Consider the following 27,979-nt stretch of genomic DNA (forward strand, 5'->3'; position numbering starts at 1 on the left):
CTCTCGAAAGATTGTAGATGAGGATTTTTATAAAATTTCAAATATATATATTAATTCTAATTAGCTGTTGAAAAATTGTTCCAAATTTCTCTATAATAATTTTAGTACTATTTTACCTTTTCCTATAATGTGGTATCATATCACTTTCATGGTGTAGGCCTTTGAATATATATATATATATATATATATATATATTTTGGAAATATTGAAATTATATTCAAGATTTTAATATTATAAATGAATAAGTTATATAAAAATTATTAATATTAAAAATTTATCTGTGCTTGGATTACATTATTGTATAATATTTTTTGTTTTCTTTCATTAAAATTTAACATCATTTTAAAATGAAATTTATTTAAATTAAAATTAAAAAAATGTATTTTTTTTTATAAAAACTTATAATTAAATAATCTAATAAATTAAACTGTTAAATTCACTAACCCAAATTAGATTTAAATTATTTAACTAATAAACAAACCATATTAACTTACTAAATAACCAAGTAAAAAGTAATCAAAAGTAACCAGAGAAGAATAATATAAAAAGCATTTTATTTTCATAGGTTAATAATTAACTTACATATAAGGTACTGGATGGTGTGTTTCTGTAACTACTTCTTCGTAGGGTTCAATAGTAGAAAGTTCCAAAATCCCGCCAAATCTCGAGGTTCATCAATGGCGTCCTCGCTCGCGCTCCTCTTCTTCATCACAGTCTTATCCCCTCTCTGCCATGCACTACCGCGCGAAGCCGTATTTGACGCCGCCGATGTACTCTTGGATTCAGGATTCGTGTCTATGGCCCTAACACTAGAAGTCGTTGCCGAAAGGCTTCTAGAGCAGTCTCCTTCTGCCACCGTCTTCGCTCCCTCCGATTCCGCGTTCAAGAAATCTGGCCAGCCGTCCCTTGACCTCCTCCGCTTCCACCTCGCGCCGCTCCCGCTCACCCCGTCCAGTCTCCNCCTCCTAAGCGCCGGCGCAAGGATCCCGACAATGCTTCCCGGCCAGTCTCTCACCGTCACAACCTCTCCATCCGATCGCGCAAGCTCCATTAACAACATAAAACTCACGCCATCGCCAATCTACGACGATGGTTTTCTTTTAGTCTACGGCATTAACAGGTTCTTTGATCCTAACTTTCAATTTAACGGTCAAGATCCTAGTTCTGGTTCGAACTCCTCCTGTTCTGCCAAGAACCGCAGCGCTGGTGCTTCCGATTCCTTTGACGGAGCCATCCAAACCCTAAAAAGTGGTGGATACTCCGCTGTGGCTTCGTTTCTTGGAATGCAGCTGTCCGGTGTCGCGGAGCAAAGCGGAATCACTGTGTTCGCTCCGGCGGACGATTCGGTGATGAACCGCATAGGCGATTTCAACCAGTATCCTTCGTTCTTTCGCCGGCACGTCGTACCTTGCCGGTTTCTGTGGAACGATCTCGTGAATTTCGGCGACGGATTTCTGTTGCCGACGTTCTTGGATGGATTCAACATCAACATCACCAGATCTGACGGCGGCGTTTTGATTCTTAACGGAGTTCCGGTGTTCTTTCCTGATATATTCTTTAACGACAGGGTCGTGGTTCACGGTGTTAGCGATATTCTGGTGGCACAAGGCAATGCCTTTCAAGAAAAGGAGAAAAACCTGTTTGACCCTTTTGAATTTTGAGGATGTGTAAAATTTCGCGACCGTCACTTTTAGCGTAGTGGTTGTTATTGCAAAGACTACTACTTTTTTGTTTTGCATGTGTGATGAAGAAATTCACTTAGATATGTCGTCATCATCATGCTTTCATTTCTTCTATTTGACTTCTACACTGAATATCTCACATCAAAAATTCTTCTTTAATAAACCTGCAATTAGTTTTAGAAGAAAATATAGAGGACTTTTTTATTTTGTTTGTTAGAAGAACAACAGAGAACTTTTTTATTCATAAATTTATAACTTTCTTGGAGAAATTATTTTAAATTATAAAAAATAAGTAATTTTTCACACGGACAGAAAAGGAAATTATTCATACAGAACTTTCAAAATTGAAGGTTCATTATCTCTCAATTACGAAAATATTTAGAAAATAAAGCACAACTTCCATAAAATAAATACTCCATCATCATCTTCAAATTAAAACATGTTAGTGAGTTTTTTGGATACAAGAATAACCAAAATTGAACTCGAAATAATATATTATTTTTGTCTTTTTCTATGTATTTGACATTTAATTATTATTTTTTTTTTCTGCACTTTTTTTGTGTATTTTAAAATCAGAGTACAATGTAGTTATTTACTATTCTAATACTTAAAAAATTTATATTTTTCATTATTTCTACATTACAAAGAATGCCATGCATGCATATAAATTAATTAAATATTAGGTAACCGTAAGTAACTGGTGTTATCTTGAACGTTGAAAGTGTAAATTAAATAAAAACAAAAATCTTTAAAGAATCGGATATTTAAAATAGAACTTGAAAGAATTTTTATTTAAAAAAATAGAAAAAAAAAATCCCCTTTTCAACATCACACGTGTATGCAAAACGAGGGCATCTGGGTTTTTACACTATCGATCACGGAAGTGAAAGGTAGCAGTGGCTAAATTTACACGGTCTTAAAATTCAGAAGGATCAAATAGGTTTTTATCATAATCGAGAACAAGCGCATTATCAGGAAACGCGTTTCCTTGTGCCACCAGAATATCGCTAACACCGTGAACCACGACCCTGTCGTTAAAGAACAGATCAGGAAAGAACACCGGAACTCCGTTAAGAATCAAAATACCGTCAGATCGGGTGATGTTGATGCTGAATCCATCCAAGAACGTCGGCAACAGAAATCCGTCGCCGAAATTCACGAGATCGTTCCACAGAAACCGGCACGGTACGACGTGCCGGCGAAAGAACGAAGGATACTGGTCGAAATCGCCTATGCGGTTCATCACCGAATCGTCCGCCGGAGCGAACACGGTGATTTCCGCGACACCGGACAGCTGCATTCCAAGAAACGAAGCCACAGCGGAGTATCCACCACTTTTTAGGGTTTGGATGGCTCCGATAAAGGAATCGGAAGCACCAGCGCTGCGGTTCTTGGCAGAACAGGAGGAGTTCGAACCAGAACTAGGATCTTGACCGTTAAATTGAAAGTTAGGATCNAAGAACCTGTNAATGCCGTAGACTAAAAGAAAACCATCGTCGTAGATTGGCGATGGCGTGAGTTTTATGTTGTTAATGGAGCTTGCGCGATCGGATGGAGAGGTTGTGACGGTGAGAGACTGGCCGGNNAGCATTGTCGGGATCCTTGCGCCGGCGCTTAGGAGGNGGAGACTGGACGGGGTGAGCGGGAGCGGCGCGAGGTGGAAGCGGAGGAGGTCAAGGGACGGCTGGCCAGATTTCTTGAACGCGGAATCGGAGGGAGCGAAGACGGTGGCAGAAGGAGACTGCTCTAGAAGCCTTTCGGCAACGACTTCTAGTGTTAGAGCCATAGACACGAACCCTGAATCCAAGAGAACATCGGCGGCGTCAAATACAACTTCGCGCGGTAGTGCATGGCAGAGAGAGAATAAGACGAAGCAGGCGATGAAGAAGAGAAGCGCGAGCGAGGACTCCATTATGAAGCATAAACGTGGCGTTGCCGCGCAATATTTTAAAAAGTCTGACGCCCGCCTTTTTTTTTAATTATTACAATATTTAAATAAATAATATTTAGATATATAAATTTAATTGTGTAATAATATATAATATATAAATATGATATTACGATGAAAAGTTTGATAACATAAAAAAAAATTATTATATCATAAAATGTATTAAAAAGAAATCTTTTCTATTATATGTAACTACGGACCATATATATCTTTTATATTATTTACTATCTAGAAAAGAATTTGTTAAACATTAAATTGATTATTTAATAGAAATTTGTTTATAATAAAAGTGCCCACTTAGTAGAATAATAATTAGTGGCATTTATTAATAACAATAATTTTATGTGTTAGATATTTAAAATTTTAGTTTTTTAGGCAAGTTAAATTAAATATATGAATATTGAATTAATATTAATGTTGCTAATTAAAATAAAGTCTATTTGTATAAGTATATAAGACTGTTAGTTTTAGTAATTACCGAAACATGTTAAAAACTTAAGTAATTTATGAATAATGTTGAATTTATTTTGAAAATAGAATCGAAGTAAATGAGGGAGGTGTAAATATGTAATTGTTTGATTTAAATGTCGACTATTAATTTAAGGTCTGTTGTAGGATTGTTATATGATTGTAATTGTTGTTGTACCTGATTTATATGTTAAAATATTAGCTCTGATAAATATATTTACTATTATTTTGGGTTTTCGTTTGTATGTCATAATAATTATGATTTTTAAAATGTGTTTTCGAACAACCTATTTTGTAATACAATGTAACATTTACATCCTTGTGGATTGCATAAAGAAAAGAAAATTGTAGTAATTAAAGTTGTTAATTACTTACGTCTAAGAAACACAATTTCATTAAATATGTTTATTTGTGAGTTGTAATAGCTATTTCATTCTTATAAAGTCATAATAAGATTTTGAAAATATGTTTTGGATGTGGTTGATAAAATAGTTTTGTAAATGATTATCTGAAAAAAATTATGACATGGTAACAATTTTTTTTAATAATTTTTTAATAATTTTTTGATCATATATATATATATATATATATTTGAAATAGACAATAATAAATCAACAGCTTAAAAAGTGATTAAAAATATATTTTCGTATCTAAAAATATATTTCGATTGAAAGGTGAAAGTGTTGCTCAACACTAAATTAAGTTTTCTTTAATTGATGAAAGCATAATAGAATATAAATATATTTGAAGTTGTTAATGTTTGAAACTAAATTATATAATATAAAAGTAACATAAAAGTTGTGATATTAAACACAATATTCTTGGAATGGAGTTTACCGGAAACATTCTCCACAGTCAGGTAACATCATATATGATATAAAACATTCAAAATATAACTTTAACTTATTTGTAATTAGTATATAAAAATAATTTCAAAATATAATTAGATACTTTTTACTATTCACTACAAATTAGTTTAAAAAATATATATTATGATTTTCTTAAAACAATTTACATTTAAGTAATGTGGGTACTTTTTTTTCCATTTTTTCGTAGATAAGGTTTTCCAGTTTTTAGTTAAAATGTTCACGTGTTTTGATGAAATTGACAAAATGTCCAAAATTCAAAATTAAATTTCAATATATTCTGCACATGAATCTGTTATTTGCTCTATCTGCTATCTTCTAATTTCTGTTCTCAGTTTTTTTCCATTTTTCAGGATCATTTTCCGTGTGACAAGCAATTGATGTCAAAAAGAATTTCAAATGATTCTAGGTTAGAAGAAAAACACCTCCATTCTCCATTGTCGTTGCACTCCTTGAGTGGAAGAAGAAAAAGGGAAAAGTAAAACAATAGGTTTGGTGGAAAGCTGAAAAAAAATAATTTTAGAATATATATTATTACATGTTTTAAAAAAATTATTTTGAAATCGTATTCTGAAAATCTTACTTTGTATATAAACAAAGTTTTACATAAAATAAAACAAGATATTATGGTAAGTTTATATATACATAAGATATTTTCATCAGTAATATTTTTAGAAAAATGGTTCTTTGACACACCTAAATTTGTTTACATTCATTTGATATTATCCTTATTTACTTTTTACTCTTTTCTTTCTTGAAAAACTGTAAAACTTTATACTTTTTAGACCATTCTACCTTTGTATTACGTGTTAAATGAGTGTAAAAGTGTGTCATAATATTATTACTCATATTTTTATTAGAGTAGTACTAAAAGTAAATGTGTAAAAACTTGACCCAAAATAGATTATTTATATGTATTGTCCCTTCCTAAAGTTTGAAACAATTTAATATATTCTGAAAAGTTTGTTTCCAGAAACTCATTTTATCTATTTTAAATGATTGGTTTTAGATAATTTATTTTATAAAACTTGTTCTACAGTGCATTTCATAGAACTTTTTTCCAGAAATCCTGTTCCACATCCGAAAATTCATTCTAAAAGAATTTCAAAACAAGTGATACAGAAGTCACCTTTATAAAAGATAAAATGGTGATTTTATAAATTGCGGGATGTAATTAGAAATTATGGGAGTGCAGGGAGAAAAGAGCTTACATAAAACAGTGTCTCAGTGTTGTTTTGTTGTACTGGAACATATATAGTTTGATTTACTAGGAATCATGATAAGGTAAAAGGTCAGTGTCCGAGTAACAAGAAATAAGAAGCATGATATTCATAATTATATCCAAATATCGACATATGTCTTGTTAGTTTGTTGCAGTTGATGAATGATTTAAACTTTCAAGAGAATAGCTCTAAATTAATAAGGCATTTTTAGTTTCCTTTTTCCTTCAATGATGGCGACACAAAAGTTTGAATCTACAAACCTAATCAACAAATCTACTAACTTATGACTTGACAATAATTGATTAAACAAACACGTATAGTTTCTGGCCATGTTGGCTTTTCGTGTTTTGACTAAAAAGTTTCTAAATAAGTCAAAATAAGTTGCATGAAGCACCATCTTTGATATTCTTCCGTGCACTTATAAACTCCTAAATTAGTTTTGGTCGTTCACCTACACAATAATTGGAATCTGATTTTCGTACGCAGGAGATTTGCATAGCCCCTCCATCATTATAATGGAGCAGGAAGAAGAACAAGCACCTTCACTATTAAAAATATAAAGGCTTCATGTATTAAATGGCATACATTGACATTATGCATATCAATAAACTCCATACCTTAGACTTTCTCAACCTAACCAGTCAAACATCATAATTGCCGTGGGTTAACCTAATGCTTAATTATGTTCCAATCATAATTATAATTATGATCTTCTTCAATTTCAGATTTAATATTGTTAATACTGAATCAATTTCTAATCTCAAAACCACGAGTACGTACCGTCATTCATATCAATGTTGGATCATCAAGACAAACCGTTTACTCTGACTGTTGTGTCTATCGAATGAGAAGATTCATCGGAGAGATATAAACATTAATGAATTTTAAGATCAACCACATAAGAATTAATGAGTCTTTCACTTTTATATACTACAAAACTTAACTCACACTTGGATTCCCAACTGTTAACTGTTACTTTATTTCAACTACCAAATTTTGTTTATTGATTTGCATGCAATGGTCTTTTCTCAAGAGGGTTTTCTTTTAAGGGAAAGGAACCAAAACATTTGTAATTATGTTATTCAGTGTCAGACTTAATACATTGTTAACGGACGAAGAGGAAGTTCGTCAAAGAAACACAAACACCATAAAATCTAAGTTTAATTATATAAAGAATTGACATTATTTCTTATAAAAAATTTTAAGTAAATAAATGAATGAGTCTCTCACTGTTATATACTATTTTATTTTCTCATTTTTATTTTTGGACTCATACTTGAATTTTGTTTCAACTACGTAAGATGGTTTTTTTTAAGGGAAAGGAACCAAAACATTTATAGCTGCATCGAGGGAAAGTTTAACTAAAAATTAGAAATGATAACATTTTCACACATTCTAATGTGACAGTCTTAAAATTTCATTTATATACTGGCATTTAGCATAAAGCACATGAGCATAATTAATAAGAAAAAGTTATTTATATTTTTACTCGATGGAGTTGGTGGTAGAGGAAAATGATATATTGAACAGCATATGCAAATGGAAAATGTCTCAAGTCAAAAAGGAAATTAATTTCCTGCGTCGTAGGTGTCAACAAGTGTCTGATTTCTTTTCGTTTTGCAACTAATCTATTCAGTTTTTGTCTTTGTGTGAATATACATAATTGAGTTTCAAATTTATTATTGGAGAAATTGATGTGAAAATTGTTATACATGAACAAAAGCTTACGTAAACAATGATTCTTAATAGTTTCTAAAAATAAATATGGGACAATTATAGGGCTCGTTTTATGTTTTTAACTATATTATACTATTGGGAAAATTTTATTATCAAAGTCATTAAATACTGTTTAACGGACTCAACAAAAATAAGTTGAACAACTTTATTAGAGTGCATGGTTGACATATGTATATTAATTTTATTTTGTATTTTAAAACATGACAACTCACAGTTGTCTATTTAATTTGAATTATTTGATAATTATTTTTTAATATAATGATAACAAACATTTTTTTAAACTTTTACAATTTTACATCAACGAAAGATCATGTATTTACACCATTTAAGAATTGTACGTGGCTGTTAAAAGTTGCAATGAGATAATACAAATGATAAAATAATTGTTAGGTAAAATTTCCTCATAGCATCGTCATGTCTATAAAACTCTCGAACATAAATATATAATGACAGTTGATGCAATTTCAGTTAAATATCATCTAAAATAACGACATAAAATAAATCATAATAATAAAATAATCAAAAGAATTTTCTTTTAGAATATTTTGAAAAATGTATACATCGATTTATACAAACAAAGTAATAAGCAATTTGTTATTAGTATAAAAATGTTAAAGAAGGGATAAAATTACAAGAAAAAAGAGAGTATATAATATAATGTGTGGTTGCATGAAGAAATCTTTTACTTCACCAAAGTGTAATAAAAGATTGTAACAGATGATGAAGAAAAAATGGTTAATTGCTTGTTTGATTATGCTGAAAGTGAAAGAAATAACTCATTCCTACGAAACGTAGAGAGTGAAAGCGAAGGGTCCAACCATGCATTAAACGCCGTCCATAAAATTTCACACACAATTTTTTTGTTTTTTTATTTTTAAAAACATGTCATCTAAAATAATGAGATTTATAAATTAAATATAATTCCATTAAAAAAATTCTAAATATACGATTAAATCAGTAATTAATTTGATCGAAAATAATGTTGAGTGAAATATCGATAATATTAATTGGATGATGTTAAGTGATATTAACATTTGAATCATTTGTCACTGTAATTTTATTCCGTCGACATTCTCTAGTACAGTCATACGATACATTAGAAAAAAAATGGTTATATCAACAATAGAAAATTTATTTATTATATTAATCTTTTGTTTTTAGACTTTTTAATTTATGTTAAATTAAAACCTGTAAAAAGATAATGATATTTAGACAACATTTTTTTTAATAATATTTAAACATTGATTATGTGTGATTGGTCAAAAATTATTCCACAACACATCTTTAATCAAGACATTTGGGAAGGAGATTATACTGATTACTAAACACTAAATACATATACAAATATAAATAACCATTTAAAAACTGATTAAATAATTTTTTTTATAAATAATCAAGTGCTGATGGTGTGAGTTATTGGATTGAAACCGCATTGGGTGAAGTTCAATCATCCAGATAAGTCGCAATTTGTAGATAAAAATATAATTTTGAAAATAAAATTATTATAAAAAAATAATCAATTTTATTTTATTTAAAATAAAATATAGTTACCATTACGGCTTTAACATAATAAAAGAAGGCAATATTTGCAGTGAACTGTATAATTTAGCTTCGAATTATTTCTCCAGAAATCTATAATTTAGATTAAAAAATTAACACAAAATATCTAAGTAAAACTAAATATTTTTTTTTAATTTTTATTTATTATTATTATTTAGTTGGGACACGTTGGTGGCACACCAAGCCCATGGGTGAGGTAGTTAGTTAGAGAAAGGACGAAGGAGAGAGAAAAATTGGGATAAAAAAAGAAGAGGAAGAAACAGAAGAAAAATGACATTAACAAGAACGGTGGTGAAATAAGGAAGCAAAAGTAGAATCATATTCATGGCGGTCCCAACCTCTTCTCTCGCAATCAACATTCATTCTTATAAATAAGACCATTCTTCAGACAACATAACAAAGGAAACTATCAAAATTCGCATCTGTCATTGTATTTGCCTTACACATCAGCCACACTCAATCTCTTGCTTCATTCTCAAACCTCTTCTTTCCCTCAAGTCTGTAGAAGGACAACTTTCCCCCTTCTTTTTTTATCGCCAGTTCTCTGCAAATAAATGCAAAAAAGGTTTCAAAAAGCTTTCTTAGCTTCAACAAAATGCGATCCCCTTCTTGTAAGATTCCCATTTCCTTTCCACCCTTCTTTTTTTTCAATTTCGATGCTTCTTTTCTCTTTTTAAGTCATTCTCTGCGTAAAGGTGCTTGCTTTTTGTTCTATTGTTTCGTTTTTTTCATTTGGGTATGTCTCCTCTTTCCCCCTTAACTTTTTTTTTTTCGCTACTTTTCTTTTCTGTCTAATGTTTTTCCTCTCACTGGGACTTAATGGGTTCTGGGGGTGCACCCTTTTTTTCAGTTGCTGTGTTTCTCATTGTAAATGCAAATTCCTTGTTTTCTGACACAGAATTTTGAAATTAATGATTCAGTTTAATTTATCATTTTTGTTGATGTTTATAACAGTTTCTTAGATTCGATTAACTTTGTTTTTTTTTTCAAAAAAGAAATATATTTGTTGTTGTGGAGGGGGTGTGTTTGTTCCGCTTTTGGACCTTTGTGTTTATGATATTGACCCCCTGTTTCAACAAGCATTATGTGGGGTCCAGCTAACTGGGAATATCGACATGAAGATAAAATTCCCCAATTTTATGAGCACCCAAACGGAAAATTTGACCTTTTCTAAATATGCTTCTCGATGTTGCTGATATGCATTTTTTTTTTTTTGGTTTCTTTACTTGCATGTGGGTTTCATTTCCAGAATTTCTGAAGCAAAGTTACATGGTCTAGAGGTTGTTTGGACAAACAATCTAGAATTTCCTTGGAGTGTAGCATTCAGTTTTGGTATTAAAGATGGGGGATCACTTTGAATTACTGGTCGATCGATTGCTTACTGAATCCACATTAGAAGCTGCAATTGAAAGCAGGAATAAGTCTATGTTGGCTGCATCCTCAGCAGTGAATGACGTGAAAATTGATCTCAATTTGATGAAAGTGGGTCTGGATGATATAAAATTTCCCGGGAAGCTGGTAGAATGCAGGATATGTCATGATGACGATGAAGATACCAATATGGAGACACCCTGCTCTTGTTGTGGTAGTTTGAAGGTTAGTTAATTTTCTAGTATATTCATAATCAATGCTTTGATAGGTGAAATGATTGAGTATTTTAATTTGTGTTGTCATTTGTAACGAGAATTCATGGTGTCTGCGTTTCAAAATTTAATGGAAAACCAAATCTGTTGTGATGAAAACTAAATTTAGTGATTTTAACTGGTTTATTATTTATAAATTCTAAAAGTTATTTGTGTGCTTGTAATTCAGTGACACGGTTGCATTAATAGAGGCATTGCTTTGTATGAACACAGCTCACAAGGAGTAATTTCTGGATTTAGTGATCAAATTTTTATTTAGCTCATACGAACATTATAGGCTGCTATTGATTTTTTTGCAGTACGCTCACCGTAGATGTATACAACGATGGTGTAATGAGAAGGGTGACACCACCTGTGAGATATGCCACCAGGTAAACTTAAATTTGTTCTCATCCCCGATTCTCACACTCTTTCTGCATACTTGGCATCGTCTCAATTATTTGGGTTTCACGTGTTGTTCGATGTCATATCTTTCACCTGATTTTGGTTGATTGGCTATTTTGTCTATGTTGTAAATTTCAGCAATTCAAGCCTGACAAATGATTAACTTGGTTTATATTTTTAATCGGTGATTTCCCTACATTGTGAATTCAGCAATTCAGGCCAGGTTATACTGCTCCTCCACCACTATTTCAGTTTGGACGTATTCCAATGAGTTTCAGGTACCGTTCACGTAAAAAATTCTTACTCTCCCCCCCCCCCCACAAGTTAATCTGTGATTCTTGTTTTCATATTTTCATTTTCTAATGTGCTCCCACGATGTTTATGTCAGGGGGAATTGGGAGATTTCAAGAAGAGACTTGAATAGTACACATTTGGTTAGCATGGTCCCCACTGATCAAAACGTTAACACTTCTAACTATGATCAGTATTCAGCCTCTGTTACAGGAAGTGTGATTTGCTGTCGTTCGATTGTTGTCATTGTAATATCTCTTGTCTCTTTTATGCATGTATGCCACTTATGCTCTTACTCCTACTGATTTTGACATTTCCAATTTCTGTTTCTCTTGTGCAGTTCATGCTTCTTCTGATTTTAAGACACACACTTCCCCTTGTAATTAGTGGAAATAAGGAGTATTATTTCCCACTCTTTTTGGTACGTTTTGCGTAGCTCAACTTGTAATATTAACAAGTGCATACATCGTGCTCGTACTTACCAGGGTTTATTCAATTTAATGGAGTTTTTATAGCTGTTGTTGTTTCGGACTGTGGGAGTTGTTCTTCCAATATACTTCATGGTTAGAGCAGTGGCATTAATCCAGCGCCATCGGAGACAGCATCGAGTAAGTCTCTGCCATGGATCAACCTCTTGTCTCTTTCCCATGCTTTACTATATCACATGAATCATATGTTTGCATAGAATGAAGTCTCTGATATTTTTGCTTGTTGTAACTGTAAGGAGCATCTTAATGCCTTGGCCATTTCATCTGACGATGAAAGCGAGCAAGCAGATTTGCAGCCTCAGCCTCAGCCTCATATCATACATGTACTGTAAAAATAGTTTAGCCGGTAACCACTTGAAGTAATTGAAGGATGAAAAGCTACTGGTTTAAGATGCTGCACTTTTTCTTCTGATTTTTTTTCATGTAAATTAGATGGAGACAAGTTTCTTGAGAACCTGGAGTTTGCTTAGGATGGGGACACTGAAATTCAGATGTTCGTAGCTCATAAGGAGGCATTGCATGCCACTTGTGTTACCTAGTCCCTCTGCTATAGCTACTCTTCGGGAAGTCTTGGAAACAGCAAGTTATACATTTAAATTACTGTTTATTTACCGATTGGAATTGTTCAGATGTACAGATAGAAATTTATAATTATAGAGAAAAATTAAATGGTTAGATATAAAAAAACGCATGGCATGTGTATACTGCAATCAAAGATCGGTAGGTACTTTTGGGGGCATTAATTTCATTATAGGATGTTAGTTTTGTCTATCATCTTGAGTTTCATGTTATTTGTAATGGGCAGATTATTAATTAATGAAAAGCCATAGAAAATGACTTTGTATATGCAGTAATATTCCCATGGCATCCTTGTTAGTCAGTAGTTGAAACTCATGATCCAGGGTCTTGATATGTGCGCCGCACTCCTTTTCAATTGTTCTATTGATTTTCCTTGTATAGTCAAACTCAAGTCTTAATCGGTCATTGCTACCTGGTATGCTTTCATTTTTTCTTCAGTCCTTCGTAACCAAACAATAATAACCACTTCACAATATGATTCTTAAGCCAAACGAATGACTGCTTCTGGTAATCTAAGTTGACAACTGTCTATGATTCAGTTACAGGAGCAGCATTGAAGGTGTAGCTTTAATTGCACTTGGATGGATAGGATGAATGCTTGAACCAATAATACACAACCAACCAATTCCCACTGTTTATTGCCAGTCAGTCCTCCTATTTTCATTATTTTTATCCCATATTTACAAAACGGGCTTTAATAAAATTTCTGTTTGATATTTTAAAATTTGCTATTGGATAACATATACAGTTGAATGGATCTTTACAATGGCAGAAGTACAATTCGTAATTCGTTGTTTATGTGGCATGTTTGACTGAGTGTAAAGAAAATAGAGGAAAAGTACAGTCCATCTAACTTAAATTTTATTACAAGAATTATTCTGGAGGATGAAACTTAAAATCTTAATAATAACAATCATTCGCAGACAATTACCTTGTTGGAGATTAATATAACTAGAATGGATTTAATCAAAGATAATTTAACAAGGAAACTGATAAAAATAAAAGCTCAACCGAACCATGAAGACCTTTAAATGATTTTAGACTTTGATTTCATTCAAATGTTTGGTAAACGTGAAACCGTACTATGTAAGTCAGGCCTTTTAGCTTATACAGTTACTTTGATATTGAAAAAATAACACCAAATTACAAAGCAAAAATGTTACATGTCGCGTGCTCCTTTCCCCCCAAAATCCTAGGTTGTATAGTAGATGATGTGACTCAAGGCCAAAAAAAAAAAGGTGAAAGAAAATAGCACAAATCAGTAATGGTGTCCAGAGCAAGAATTGTATTCTGTACATTCTATTGATGAAGCATTCAAAAAGGAAGTTGGCAAGACTCTTTGGAGTAAGACCATGAATTGGATGCCTATGAAGGCTGCTACGCACCTCACATGCCTTGAAGTTTACTTGTCTACAATTCCTACTTCCACGTTCTCCTAGGCCTGAAACATTATGCAAAGAAAAAGAAGTAATATATGAGAATCTCAATAACTTCAAAACAATATCTCACTCTATCTCTCTCCATATACCCACCCCTTTTAATTCTTCAGGACCCAGTCATTGGTTAATTTTTGAAAGAGTTCATTACCCTCCTAATTATCAAATGTTCTTTAAAGAGTGTAGGTGGTGAAAATACTTCCGACTCTTTTGCTGCGAACGCCAGTAACAAGCAAGTGCTCCAAAGGCACAGCTAGCAACAGCAATAGCCAATGCAGCTCCCACAGGCACCACAATTGCATTAGTTGCGACTATTAAATCTTCTCCAGCTCCTTCGGCTCCATCATTTCCGTCCATATTCCTGTTCTTGTACAGAGACGCTAGTGTTTTACCGTAATAATCAGTCAAAAACTTAAAGACCTCGTCTTGGTTCCATTCAATTTTGTTGCTCTTCTGATCAAGGACTTTGTAACAGGAAGCGCAAAGTTGATTTGGTGGCCAAATAGTCTTTGGAAAATTGGGGTCAGCGGTGCCTAGTGATGCTTCTTCTTTCATCAATCTTTCGTTCACTTTGTTGTGGGAACTCCACAACCAGAGTGCAAACTCACGGGCCGTGTTGAAAGGACTAGTAACACTGAAAATTTATTTCGAATTACAGGAGTAGAAAGAAATTGAATTTGATCAACAACTTCAGTGATACTCAATTCCCTTACCTTGAACACATCTTGTAAAAGTGTTGTCGGCATTCCTCACAGATGAAGAAGTTGTGAACAAAATCACATATTGCGTTGAATGTAAACTGACTCTCTCCATCCTCTATCCTCACAGAGAGTGAATGCAGAAGAACCCATAATCCACAGCTGGAACAACAGAGATAAGAGGGGGTAACCATTAGTTGTATATAAAGTTTGCAGAAGACATCTTATAAATGGTATCAATCATTGACTCCATAAAGGTATTCTTTTGTTTGATTGTGATTGAACTAATAATAATCAAATTTTTATATATTTTAAATATTCATCGTAACAAACAAAAAGAAACCATAAGAAATAAACTTAAGCAAAATTTTAAATTAGCATAAAATAACCATAAGTAAACATCATATACAGTTCAAACAAGTTTTTGTCTGGTCAAATTAACAAGCTTAAGATTAAATGAACAAAACATCAGACACATTGACCAGGTTTTCTGTCAAACCAGTTGGTGAAGTTAAAAATGTCAAAATGGGTTCAAACCTGTGAACCAATGGATTTGAACCAGATTGGAGTGAAAAAAATTATGTTTTTTCAAATGTAGGTCAAATTAAACCTGATTCACTTGATCCACAAGTTGAAGTTAAACAGGTTCGAACCAAGTTAAGTGTGGGTTGACATGTAACCCACCAACAACAATCCTTTATAATTTTATACCATTTTTTTTTTGTAAATTTTTTTATCATAATTATTTACTACTCCTAATTATTTAGGTTGAGTATTTGATTTTTTAAAATTTAGAATGTTGTTCAAAAATATTTGAATAGTTTGGGTGTTCAATTTATTTTGTTTGCCAAATTATGTAGATTGACACTTTAATTTTCAACTACTATCTTTATAATAAAATAGGTGAGTACTTTGATTGTAGTGCTATAAAAATAATTAGTCAAGTAAATCCACTTTGATTGTTCTATAATAAATAAAGTAAATTGGAAAAAACAAAGTATCCTTAAGGAAGTCAACTTATCTAACACATCAACCTATAGTGGATTGAGTTGGATTACAAGATTTATGGCTCAACAAAAACTGAGTCAGTTGAGTTTACTCATTTGTAGCTCAACCCATGATGAGTCAACGCGTGTGATCTGGGTTAACTCACTTTGACAGCCCTAGGTACTCTGCTTTGTAATCAATGGTTTTCAGTCAACACATGATGTAAGGTTTCTTACATGGGTCTCAATCTTTGGTATACACATTTCTTCGGATACAAAAATAGTTACAGATTTAAAATAAGGGTAACCAACTTATTTTTGAATGAAAATAGGGCAGTTGATACGAAAGTTGAATATATTTAATTGAATACAATGAACTAGACAAGATATGGCGGTACCTGAATCCTCTAGTTTCATTCTTACTGCCACGACAGAACATCTGTAAAAGAAATAATCAGGAATGTTTCAAACTAAGAATTCAAAATTTAATGAATGAAGGCGATATTATGAATTATAATAAAATAAAGATACCAAACATACTATGCATGTATCTTGATCTTCAAATCCCACCGAACATACTATTTGAGAGAAAATACAAATTTACCAAATAAGTAATAACACTATAATAAGGCTATTTTTTTCACCAATTGAAGAAGACTATAAAACAGCTCTATGATTTTTTGTAGGGTTGACATTATAACCATAGAAACTTCCATATGGGGAAGTTTGACACAGATGCGTATGCATCCATTGTACAGTTACTCAGTGTAACAGAGATGACTGCCTACATTTTCCAGGGTTTTTCCCCTTACATTTGTCATACAAAAAAAGGTGAAAGTGTTCCAAACAGAACCAAAATAAGCGTCCACTATATCTAATAAGGTGAAAGTTTTGCCATATTGGTCCCTTACATCTGTTGGATATCAAACTGTTTTGGCCTTAGCACTGTTTCTCAAGAAAATTTTTACTATTGATATGCAAAGACTTTGGACGCTTTCGATGTAATTTTTTTACCCATTTTGGCTTACTGATTTCCTTTTCTTTTTAGAAGTCCCTCCCTAGACATACCTTCTCTCTTCCTCTTTTGTGTGGATGACGATAGGAACAGAATTTTCAGTACATTAAGGGAGGAAATACTAAGAACATTGCTCTGATTACAGGGTAATATGAAAAGCATATAGAGCACCAGAGAAGGAAAACTTCACTGAATGTGACAACACTGCAATAGCCACTCACAACCAACAAGAGGATTGCCTAGCTCTCGTCCTTCCAAACCCCCCAAACCCCAATCTTCCCCCACACTTGCCAACGAAAATTCCACTTTGGCCCTTTACCCATGTATGAGTGCTTAACAAATAGTGAAAGCAATGCTTATCAAGCCCAATCTTTGTATAGGAAAGCCCTGAGGACAAAGCATGTGACAGACAAGTATACCAAATAGAATTGCCCATTGACATTAAAAAACATTCTTTTCTCAAAAATATAAAGCATGCTTGCAGATACTTCTTAGCAATAAATAATGAGATCCAACAACCATTAATAATTAATAATTAAACTACAATTAACGTAATGTGATAACTTTTAAAAAAGGATTAAAATATTCATCAATTACAGAAATGTGTAAAAGGTGTAATACAAGTATTGAGATCCTACCCAGTATCCGCGAGGCACATCTTTCCCACAAATCTTGAAGTTCCTAATTGAACTATTATCATCTTCCTGCTTAGTTGACCAAAAATCTGTTGGGTACAAGTCATCGAAGCTCACAAGAAATTCAGCAGTACCCTTCCGGCATCTGAAAAGAAATCCAGAACATGAATTTTGACACTAAACACTGAGCAAAGAAAGGATCATGCATATCAGTAAAAGCTTTGTCTTGCCTCCTAGAAGGATGATGAGCTGCCAAAAGCTGAAGGAACTTAATGAGTGAAGCACGAGTTTCTGGTTTTATCATCTGCCAAACATAAAGCATTTGTAGTATCACCCAAACCAATAAGCACAAAAGGAGCAATAAAGGAAAATAGATAATCTACCTTGTGCTCTAAGATGATGTCAAAAGCTGTAGAAGTTGCCTCTTCTACATCATAGATAGCTCTGGCAATCTTTCCAAGTCATGAATACCATAAACATTAATATCTTCAAATATAAAACGGAAGGAAATCAAACATGTAGGTGCGTGAAGAAATGGACCTGTCCAGGATCTGAGACATTGGATGAAAGAAGCTCATTTTGAAATTTCTGATCATCCAGGCCAAACGAACTGCAACATCATGAACATTGCACATACAACTTCCATCAGATTAAAGCAAAATTATATTATGACAAATTTCAGCATCCATCAGATTTAACTCCACAATTTTAGACTCCAGCAGTTACAACTTAAATTTTTCCATACTGCCTAGTGCCCAGTTTGTAATCATTATATGTCTACTCAGTTGATATTCCAATTCATATACAGCATCTGGCTTTAATAAAAGATTCTTCTATCATCATCTTGCTTAGATAAAATATTTACCTACCATAATATAATTATCAACAATGAGTTTATTATGCCTCATACCTGCCTAATTGCTTGTTGATCCAACTAAGTAACCGGTCAGCAGTGCGTGCATCATCAATCACACGTATATCATTTTTATCTTGTTTAGGATCCCAACCACCACCAACAAATTTAGAAGGAGAGCTCCAAAAAAGCATAGGATAATGACCAACAGAAAACTTATCGCATAGTTTAGTATTTATCTGTGCTGCCAAAAAAATGAAAATAGAGGTACCAATTGCCAGGCATGTTCAGTATAAGATATAAGCACTAAATATCACCTTGGCCTTATTAAGAATGCAAGATAAGGTGCACGCACCTTTGATGCACAATCTACCCTTGTCATTAATATGATTCCTGGATGCACTGCGTCAGGTCCATTAAATAATCTGGCGACCTTTTCGTAGTGTGGCTACATTAAAATTTCAGTGAGATACCATGATGCGTTAAATTGTAACAGAAAACTAACAAAAAGCTAAATACACTTTTTAGCAAACAATACCTTATAATTCCTACATGCAGGGCACCTGACAAAGAAAGGGACAAAACAGAAAATGAGAATTTCTTGTCCTCATATTTCATTCTTAAAGATGGAAGAGAGGGAACATATAAAATGGTAAAAACTAATCCGCATGTTTAAAATAATCCAATTATCTGACAATAAGAATAGATATTTAAAACTATAACTAAAAATGACTTTATTCTCAAACATTTCTTGAATGTGAACGCCAATATCACTTCAGAAGTTTGCTGCACGAATATAAGTAATTAAGCAAATATAAGTAAACAAAAATTGATCAATAAAAAAAATACTGAGCTAGTTTTGTAAAGCATGTATATGACATATGTTACACTTGGTATCTACTTCATCATAACTGGCTGCGCTTGCTTCACAACAACCCTACCATTAATATTTTCCCATAGAGAAGTTGAACAAAAAAGATGTTGAAAAAGTTGAGGTTTGACAGATTTCAAAGAGAGATTTTGAAAAATATGGCATATTTCCCAGAAATAATGTTTGATCAAACATGAACCAGATTAATTATAAATTTTAGACCATGTGATTCATCTTATTTTCTTCTCCTATAAGTTTTTGTTGAGGATATTACTCAAAGAGGTCTGCCAGGAGGGAACAGAGTGAAGTGAACAGAAGATAACGACAATTTTCAAGTGAAGACTTGATAATATACCACACTGTATTGTGCTTTTTTTAACCCTTTACTACCGATGGCATCGATTACCTTAACTAGACTAGAAGTACCCGTTGAAAAAACCAATCTACTGTAAAAAGCAAACTCAACAAACCAATCAATTAAAATTTCCAAAACCCTTCCATTAATTTGTCATGAACCCATACTATCACCTCGCAACTGTTACTACAGATCCACTTTTCAGATCAAACCACGGAGTCTATCATCCAAAACAAAAAATAAAAAAAATAAAGAAACTCTCACCCTCGAAGTAAAATCCATAAAAGCCCAAACTTTTTAACACCCAAAAGAGATTACACACGATTCCCCGACTAGAAACACATAAAACACAACGACTTAATACAAACTGCAAAAACTAACCAATGGGCAAAGAATTCTACAACGGCAAAAGTAGCAGGAGTTTCCTTGAGAACGGCATCGAAATTCGTGCCGTTCAGTTCAATGGCATAATCGGGATGATTAACAGCGTTCTTGACCTCTCGAAGGATTGAACGGCGAGACGCGAAGGAAGAAGACGAAGTCGCTGAACAGCACACAAAAAGTATGCACAGAAACAGACCCAAATGTAAATACGTCCCAGACATGGAAAATGGTGTGGATCAGAGGGCTGAGAGGATTAGGGTTTTGAGAGAATTGAAGAAAAGGCGAGCTTTTAGAAGGTGAGGTGGAGAGAGAAATGGATCTGTTATTACTGGAACAGTTTTCTTTCTTGTTACTGTTTATTGTGTGAGAGAGAAGGGTTTAGCTGTGAGTGGTTGTGTATGTTAGATTGAATTTGATGGGTGTTGTTGGGAAGGGAAAGATGAACCAGAAAAGGGTGAGAATTACGTTTCCATAAGCTTTTCTTTGTTTCGGATCAGAGATGGCGGAAGCACTTCTCTCAGACACCAAACCTTGAATCACTCTGTTTCCTCTGTTACCTCTGTTACGAAGTTTGATACCAAACGTTAAATATTTTGTAAGAAATTCCGTAATTATGATTTTAATTATTAATGTATAAGACTTAAATTCATATTCTATAAAACTTTTTGTATTTTATTTTTTAAAATAAACAAATTAATTAATCATTAACATATCATATAATTTTTCAGCTATTAATAAAAATATTAATCATAGTAATATACATTAAAACTAATCATCAAATGTATTATATATATATATATATATATATATATATATATAATATTACATAAATGATTAATTGATATTATTATAACTTGTAGTTTTTTAAGAAGGTAGATCACCAATTAATATTAAATAAAAGTTAATAGGTGTTAAAATGGTAACTTTGACCAAAATGAGATTAATCATCAATATAAACTCAATTTGAATAAAAAACCATTACCGTCATTCCATAATAATTTTCATTTTTCTTAATCTTGAAATAGTATTGTGATATCATAATTCTTTTTTTGGCCTAACTCTCTTATTTGAATTGAAAATACCATATTATTTCTTGGATGTCTCAATCTAATTGAAGCACAATGTGCTTTCACATTTTTAGATATCCTTTGACTTAATACGTTATTTTATCCCAATTTGTAATGTCAATGTTAATCCACTTTTAAAATGACAATAGATAAACAAAGAAACAAGATAAATCTATTAAATTTTTAGTAGAGATATAAAATGTTAGCTATAATTAACTCGGTTAAAAAAATAGTTGAGAGGATAATGGTTTTAGACGGATTATAATAATCTCAACCACAAAAGTATGACACGTATTTTTCTTTTAATTTCCATTATTGGTATTGCTCATTGCAATTTGAGAGTACACCTTTATCACACTGTCGATGTTATTTTCAATTTTACATTTATGGTTCTTAAGTAATTGCTACTACTTTGATTTGATAGACTTTCTCACAACTTCAATGACAATGTGATTATTTTCTTCCAATTGCAGCCTTCCATTGATTTTTCTTATTATTAAAGATTCTAATGTCAACTAAGTGTTTAATGATGATTTACTTTATTGTTTTTCAGAATCTTATGGCTTAAGCTTCTCCGTGGTGAAATGTTTATTTTGCAGTTTTTGTATTGGAATTTTCGGAAGTTTTTTTTGTTGATCTTTAAAATATTGTATGTTCCACTCTTTATAAGTATATGTCGATATTAAAGTCAGCAAGTTGTCGGTACAGAACTTGAATGTAATAATATTAAATATACAATAAATACGATTATTTATCTTTTACCTGTATCTATAGATTTAAATATGGAATTGTGGTTTTTGTTTGGTAATTAAATTTGTATTGTCATGATTGTTTCTAATGTTTAGATTTTTCCTTGTGTTCACGTGTCACCAACACACCAATAGACGTTTGAAGGGACCAAAAATAGGGGTACTGTTTCGGATGTAGGTTTCAAGACAGAACTCGAATCGATTGTACAAACAAGATACGCCGATCGATCTCCTTTCACGCCTGAACGGGTGCGACCTGCACGTTAGCACTCTGACGCTCAAGTCAGCAAGGTCACTATAATATTCAAGGTGAAAGTGATTAGATCAAAAGTGGTTTACATGGCTAACTATTCTTGTATTTATAGGCCCAAATCATAACTCTGGACTGCTAACTATCCGCAACCGTCGACCCATAATCCCTGATATCTCGCCCACTAAGCGTAACTGTCGCACGTGCCTCCGAAATTATCGTCCCCATGATCTGCCTGCTACTGCATGCTGTGTGGTTTGTGATGTTCCCGCTCAGTGTCCCTCACCCCCGACCAATCTCTCTCTCTATCCATCAGTTTCTCTCTCTACCCAATCATCCCTTCCGCCTCACCATCCCCATACACCACAGGTACTATGATTAATCGGATCATTAATAGAAGAAATTAAAGGAAATTAATTGGATGGCAAATTTTAACCCAGCTTTATATCAATATGTTTATTTTTTGGTTATTAGAGGACGAAAAAACAGTAAATATTATAAAATTGACAAAACAAAACTAATAACTATAAATATATATAACATTAATATAATTATCTAAAACAATAACTATAATGATAAAATATATACAAATCAATTATAGATTATTTGATTTTTTCAGTTAGAGAGACAAGTTTTATGGGTTTCAGTTACCCTATAAAATGGTCCAGCCCAAAGGTTCATCTGTTCCACCTATCCTCAGATAGCTTCTTCTTACCTTTTCATATATTTATTTCTTGCATTTCCGTATAAAATATTTCTGTTTTACATTTTTTAAATTCTGAGTTCAAAATATTTTTAGATTATGCAATTAGAAAATTAAAAATGACTTCCAAATTATACAATATAAAAATTAAATAATTTAGAAATTTACTTTTGATTTTTAAAGTACACAATCTAAGAAGAATAAAATGAAAAATTTATTTATACAGGGTGCAGGAAGAAAACACTCTATAATGGGCCGGGAATTTGTCTTATCATGACCCATTATTGTTAGCTCTCTCACCTAACGTACCTACCACAAGATTTTATTTCCCGAGATGGCTCGATCTCATCCACATCTCAAATCTCCAAATCAAAATTCGAATATTCCAATTTCACAGCTTCTAAATACTTTCCCTATGCCAAGATTTTCAAACCCTAACATACGAATTTGGCAGGTGATATATCTAAAGCATCGTCAAACCAAACAATTATCGTCTTCCCCGTCTCCGGTACCTCAGTTTTTGTCTTTCTTGTTCCAATCTTTGTTCAGATTTATTTCATCCTAAGATGCTTTGAATTTCTAACTTTTGACTTTGACCTCCTGTACGGATTTAACGTTTTTGGTAGTTCTCTGTTTCGCACATTTCTAATGCTTCAACGACATTAATTGTTTTAAGATATGTTCGCAATCTCTTATTTCTACAACATTGCAGGGAGTGTCAAGTTTACGGGAACAAGGGCTTTCGCTTCAATTCTAATCGGTGAAATTGGAATTATCGATCAATTCGTCATGAAGTTCTTGGAGTGCGCCGCTTTAGATAGGTAATTATAACTTGAAACGAATTTGAATAAATTTGAGGGATTTTGTTGCATACTTTTGGTGTATAATAGTTGTTGTAATAACATTTTCAGGCTTAATGATTTTTTGGATAATTTGAACATGGGGGAACGTACTATCAAAGGATGCCTTGAAGCTTATAGTTGTAAGGAGTAACAAGTGAATTCTTACTCATTGTTTGCATTTGGTTGGGGTAATAGTTATCAACTTTTCTTTCTTCATAGGCAAACATGCTGGAACGGATAAAAAACTCTCCATCAGTTTGGAGACCGAGGTAGATTGATGGCATAAATATTGCATCTCTCATTTCACTCGATTTTTTTTTCTTTTTTTCTATAAGCTGTTTTGAGTATGTTAAGAGTAGAAGTATGATGTAATTAATTCAGTGCGATAAATTTTATTTTGTGCTAATTGCATGTTTTCCTATCTGAGCGAATTGTGCTCACATCGAATGATTGCTAGAAAATCTCACTTGCATCATGCGAAAAGCAAAAAATAAAAAAAATAGTATGCACAAGCACAAAACCTGACTTAATGGTTTTTTTTTTTTATGAATACATATATTAACTTATTATATTATAGTACAGAAGTGATAGGATATAAATCAGTTATTTTTTCTTGCGTTGGGAAGAAAAGAACTTTTGAAGTTAAAATGTCTTGGATGTTGAAACATGGAATAGGCCCTTCAATGGACTATTATCATTTCAATCTTTTCAATTTCAGATACTTGATTATCTTGGGAAATCATCTGACACTGATTCATCCTCTCCGGATCAAACCTTATTAACCAGAACCAGGTGGCCTCTATTATCTAGATAGGTTCAGGAAAGTGAAAATCAGCTCTGAAGTCTCTTTTAAATGTTTTCATTTTTTGTTCTTTTATTCCAGCCGAAAGACATTGGTTTACCTGGTTCTTACTCTGTATCACATATATCCCGATTATGATTTCAGGTACCTAAGTATCTTATGATTCATAGATATTTCTGTTATTATCTGTTGATAAAAAGGAGGATTATGGGTAATGCTATTGTCAGCTTTGTTGGCGACATGGCAACCCACTATATAATCCTTTTTTTTTTTTTTTCAATGGGAGTGTTGTCAAAAGGCTTGACAGACAGTTTAGAAAACTGTTGCTCTAGAAGCTGAGAGTTCAATTCTCTCCATTTCCCAAGTCTTTTGATAATTTAAGTGTTTGAGCTGTTTTGTTTTAACTTTGCGATTATGTCGGATCATACTTTTGTTTTTCCTATAATACCATACACGTATAATGGTTTTTAGTGCAGTTAAAGCTCACCAGTTTTTCTCAGAAGAATCATGGGACAGTTTTAAGCAGATTTTTGATACCTACATGTGTGAAGCTTCAAAGGTGCTCCTATTAATAGTTGTCTATATATTGTTTTGAGATTTCTTTTATTATGTGTATTGCCCCTTTGATGTTTGGTATACAGAAAATCTTATAGGCATGTCTGATGTTTTGGCATAAGATTATTTTGTATATAACTTGACGGTATTTATAACTACTTTGGATTGGATTCCCATGTTTTGTATGATTCCCAGGTATGATTGGCCTTGTTTGGTTGGACCTAGTAGCCTTATGTGCTTACAAATTCTAAAATTACTTCTAGGGTTTAGGTTGGAAAGAAGTAGGGAGAGAGAATCTGAATAATATGATATTAAGGTGAAACAGAATATCGAGAACTAACTTACCCTATTATGAAACAGTGTCAAAATCCAAAGAAGAAACCATTTATACCAATGTTTTAAAACTAAGATTAATGAATGACCTGGTAAGGCAAGGGTCGGTGTCCAGACCAGTGAATCGTTAGTTGATCAGTATGAAGGGGTTAATAATATGACTAATATCTCCATATGGTATATATTATATTTGTGTGTTATATAACAATCAGACAAGCTGGCATAGTGGAGAAGCTTGCTTTATGTCTACTTGGAGGTGCGGGTTTTGAGTCTTGGTGCTTTAAAGTGTTTGCTTTTGTGGAATTGTTGACTCTGCAGCTTTAGAGTGTGAAAGGCAAGATGTGAGAGACTACACAGGGAACACAGACATGACAGACTGATCCCACACAGAGTCTTCTGACGTGACTGACTGTTTCCACCCACTGAGCATGCTGTAGTTTCGACTGTTTTGATGATGTCATTATTGGGTGAGAAACATGTCCGACCTTAGCTATCAACTCTGAAATCAACTCAGACCGGCTGCATGACTGGTTCCTGGTCTGAACTGAGTTTCAGAACATTGATTCAAACCACACTATGGCTACCTACCACAATGATGCACAATTGAGGTGTAGTGGGAAGAATTCACACCAACTAAACGCTTGAAAAAAGTCACGTGGCACAAACTAAACTATAGGTCGCCACCACAAAGAATTACAACTGGCAAAAACAACTGAAAGTAACTTATACCTTATTAAAGTAGGAAGTAAACACTAGACTGAAGTGTTCAACATAGCAGAACTCTGCCCATGCCACTCAATCAGTTACTGGAGTGCAGCACATAGCAGCAAGAGGGGTTTTTACTTGACTGAAGAGGACTGGGGAAGATGATGTGGTAATGGATGCCAGAAAATGAATAGAAAATACCAGATTGGTTTAAGGTGAGAATGTGTAGAATCTAGCGTGTGATGCTTCCTTGCTTCACCTGTTGTGAGACAATGGGAACTAGCTTTTCAGGACAACAAATACAACTGTTAGTTTGATGACAATAGATTGAACACCCGAGTGTAGGTCAGACATAGAAATTGTGGATGTAGAGAAAACGGCGAACATAAAGTTTAGGTAGGGATGGTGAAAATAGAGAATAAAGATTTTCATAGCATAATTCTTAGTAGGGCATAATTTGTTAAATACAGACACTAATTCTACATTCCTAATCCTAATCAATCAATAACTGGAAACAGTGGTGAATATGAAACCAATTTCCAGAGACCATTCTTAGGAGACTTTCAAACATACTCTCGGTAATATTCTGGACAGTTTTTGTAAGTTGTAACTGTCTACTTTTATTTTTAAATTTTATATTATATGGTTATGTTTTTACACGTGTTTTGTTGTCACCTGCTTGGTTCTCGACTCAGACTTGACTGACTATACTATAATTAGAATTTCTCCATCATTAGGCACTTAAGATTCTCAGATTGAAAACCAGGCATTTGAGATTCTCCATCCCTTATAATGAAAACACATATTTACCTGGATTGAGAGCATTTGAGATTGACAATAATGCAGAGTGATATTCTACATATCTCATTCTGACTGAGACTGCAAAATTTATTATATGTTACTTTATAATAACGATTAGTTCTCCTGCAGTGGTTTTCTTAACTAATGTTTTGGATGATGAATTGTCTGTGAAGGAATGGGCTGAAACTCTTGGTGGTACTTCTTTGCTGGACACCTTGTTCAAGGCCCTTGATGAGGTATGGTTTCCTTAAAAAGTGAATAGAAGTAATATCAATATATGCACTTATGTAATACCTTGTGATGCAGGTGGTGAAGTTAGCGGATTGTGAAATTTATGGCTACGTCCCTGATTCTGAGGCAGACCCATTACAAGAGAGTGGAGCAATGTAAATTTAAGTTTGCCACATATTGCCACATTGCATAACAAATTAAAATTGTTATTACCATAAATTTTCTTATTATAAGTTATTCCAATAACTATCATTTTCCATTTGCTACAGATGGTCCTTCAATTTCTTATTTTACAATAGAAAGCTTAAGCGGATAGTAACATTTCGATTCAGTTGTTTTAGGTGAGTTGGAAATTCCAAAATCTGTTTCTTAATCTACTTTTGGTTGCATCTACATTCATTCCTAACACAATCCTGTCTGTGGCAGTAACCTGATTGCTGACGGATTGCTTGTTGATGAAATGCACAACGAGTACGATGAAGAAATATTTACTGACATGGATATATGAGTCACTTCTACCTGTATCAGTTAGCATATGAAGACCTCTGATCCTCCCATGTTTAGTTCTGTAATATATGATGGTTTCAGATGTGTAATTCTGTAAATCGAAAATTGTATCTTTGGAGCTTGAGTCGTAGATATCACATATGTATATCTTTTCGTATGCATATAGTAGATTTAACATCTGTATCTTCCTCCAGTGCACACATTGTAGGTTCAGATCTGTATCACCCTCCACTGTTAGGACACACCCCTGGTGTAATACTAGCAAAAACACTCTTATTTGAAATTGAAACAAACTGTCTTTTTTGACATTAGTCTACATTCCTCTGAAGTGA

At 33.1% G+C, this 27,979-nt stretch overlaps 5 protein-coding genes across 10 annotated transcripts; 3 read left to right on the top strand and 2 right to left on the bottom strand.

Annotated features, from left to right (window-relative positions):
* The first annotated feature begins 625 nt into the window (after window positions 1-625).
* LOC106770697 (putative fasciclin-like arabinogalactan protein 20) lies at window positions 626-1,803 on the top strand. Its single transcript, XM_014656493.2, has one exon. The coding sequence runs from the start codon at window positions 678-680 to the stop codon at window positions 1,659-1,661; it is 984 nt and encodes a 327-aa protein (XP_014511979.1). The 5' UTR covers window positions 626-677; the 3' UTR covers window positions 1,662-1,803.
* Window positions 1,804-2,536: 733 nt separating this feature from the next.
* Window positions 2,537-3,594, bottom strand: LOC106770698 (putative fasciclin-like arabinogalactan protein 20). The gene has a single exon (XM_014656494.2). The coding sequence runs from the start codon at window positions 3,592-3,594 to the stop codon at window positions 2,599-2,601; it is 996 nt and encodes a 331-aa protein (XP_014511980.1). The 3' UTR covers window positions 2,537-2,598.
* Window positions 3,595-9,699: 6,105 nt separating this feature from the next.
* Window positions 9,700-14,121, top strand: LOC106771326. 4 transcript variants are annotated; one of them, XM_022785719.1, is made up of 9 exons: window positions 9,700-10,095; window positions 10,734-11,080; window positions 11,427-11,498; window positions 11,722-11,789; window positions 11,900-12,050; window positions 12,143-12,223; window positions 12,318-12,410; window positions 12,527-12,613; window positions 12,723-12,901. In XM_022785719.1, the coding sequence occupies exons 2-9, from the start codon at window positions 10,826-10,828 to the stop codon at window positions 12,789-12,791; spliced, it is 876 nt and encodes a 291-aa protein (XP_022641440.1). In that variant the 5' UTR covers window positions 9,700-10,095; window positions 10,734-10,825; the 3' UTR covers window positions 12,792-12,901. The 4 variants fall into 4 exon arrangements, with proteins under 4 accessions (XP_022641440.1, XP_022641441.1, XP_022641442.1 ...); XM_022785720.1 differs by lacking the exon at window positions 12,723-12,901 and adding an exon at window positions 13,409-14,121 and having other exon boundaries at window positions 9,718-10,095; XM_022785721.1 differs by lacking the exon at window positions 12,723-12,901 and adding an exon at window positions 13,142-13,382 and having other exon boundaries at window positions 9,719-10,095.
* Window positions 13,896-20,679, bottom strand: LOC106772362 (sulfhydryl oxidase 2). 3 transcript variants are annotated; one of them, XR_001376579.2, is made up of 12 exons: window positions 20,100-20,679; window positions 19,031-19,055; window positions 18,848-18,940; window positions 18,550-18,731; window positions 18,180-18,249; window positions 18,023-18,091; window positions 17,870-17,943; window positions 17,643-17,784; window positions 16,388-16,428; window positions 15,019-15,165; window positions 14,402-14,939; window positions 13,896-14,310 (listed from the first exon to the last, which is right to left on the bottom strand). XR_001376579.2 is itself a non-coding variant. In XM_014658735.2 (12 exons), exons 1-12 carry the CDS (start codon window positions 20,321-20,323, stop codon window positions 14,289-14,291), a joined length of 1,524 nt encoding a protein of 507 aa, XP_014514221.1. In that variant the 5' UTR covers window positions 20,324-20,678; the 3' UTR covers window positions 13,896-14,288. The 3 variants fall into 3 exon arrangements, 2 of the variants coding, with proteins under 2 accessions (XP_014514221.1, XP_014514220.1); XM_014658735.2 differs by having other exon boundaries at window positions 14,505-14,939; window positions 20,100-20,678; XM_014658734.2 differs by having other exon boundaries at window positions 14,457-14,939; window positions 20,100-20,678.
* A 2,531-nt stretch (window positions 20,680-23,210) lies between these two features.
* On the top strand, window positions 23,211-27,975 carry LOC106772499 (repressor of RNA polymerase III transcription MAF1 homolog). The gene is made up of 11 exons (XM_014658927.2): window positions 23,211-23,379; window positions 23,584-23,692; window positions 23,783-23,853; window positions 23,933-23,982; window positions 24,432-24,505; window positions 24,597-24,659; window positions 24,987-25,074; window positions 27,083-27,145; window positions 27,216-27,295; window positions 27,410-27,481; window positions 27,567-27,975. Exons 2-11 carry the CDS (start codon window positions 23,661-23,663, stop codon window positions 27,646-27,648), a joined length of 675 nt encoding a protein of 224 aa, XP_014514413.1. The 5' UTR covers window positions 23,211-23,379; window positions 23,584-23,660; the 3' UTR covers window positions 27,649-27,975.
* Window positions 27,976-27,979: the final 4 nt, after the last annotated feature.

The sequence above is a fragment of the Vigna radiata genome, chromosome 8 (genome assembly GCF_000741045.1).
Source record: "Vigna radiata var. radiata cultivar VC1973A chromosome 8, Vradiata_ver6, whole genome shotgun sequence".
NCBI lineage: Eukaryota > Viridiplantae > Streptophyta > Magnoliopsida > Fabales > Fabaceae > Vigna > Vigna radiata.

Coding starts and splice junctions, on each gene's coding strand:
- LOC106771326 (XM_022785719.1), top strand. CDS start 10,826: ATGGGGGATCACTTTGAATTACTGGTCGATCGATTGCTTACTGAATCC. Junction 11,081..11,426: donor CTTGTTGTGGTAGTTTGAAG/GTTAGTTAATTT, acceptor ATTTTTTTGCAG/TACGCTCACCGTAGATGTAT. Junction 12,614..12,722: donor CTCAGCCTCATATCATACAT/GTACTGTAAAAA, acceptor CATGTAAATTAG/ATGGAGACAAGTTTCTTGAG.
- LOC106772362 (XM_014658734.2), bottom strand. CDS start 20,323: ATGTCTGGGACGTATTTACATTTGGGTCTGTTTCTGTGCATACTTTTT. Junction 18,941..19,030: donor CTGCATGTAGGAATTATAAG/GTATTGTTTGCT, acceptor ATTTTAATGTAG/CCACACTACGAAAAGGTCGC. Junction 17,944..18,022: donor ACATCATCTTAGAGCACAAG/GTAGATTATCTA, acceptor TATGTTTGGCAG/ATGATAAAACCAGAAACTCG.
- LOC106772499 (XM_014658927.2), top strand. CDS start 23,661: ATGAAGTTCTTGGAGTGCGCCGCTTTAGATAG. Junction 24,660..24,986: donor TATCCCGATTATGATTTCAG/GTACCTAAGTAT, acceptor AATGGTTTTTAG/TGCAGTTAAAGCTCACCAGT. Junction 27,146..27,215: donor TGTTCAAGGCCCTTGATGAG/GTATGGTTTCCT, acceptor CTTGTGATGCAG/GTGGTGAAGTTAGCGGATTG.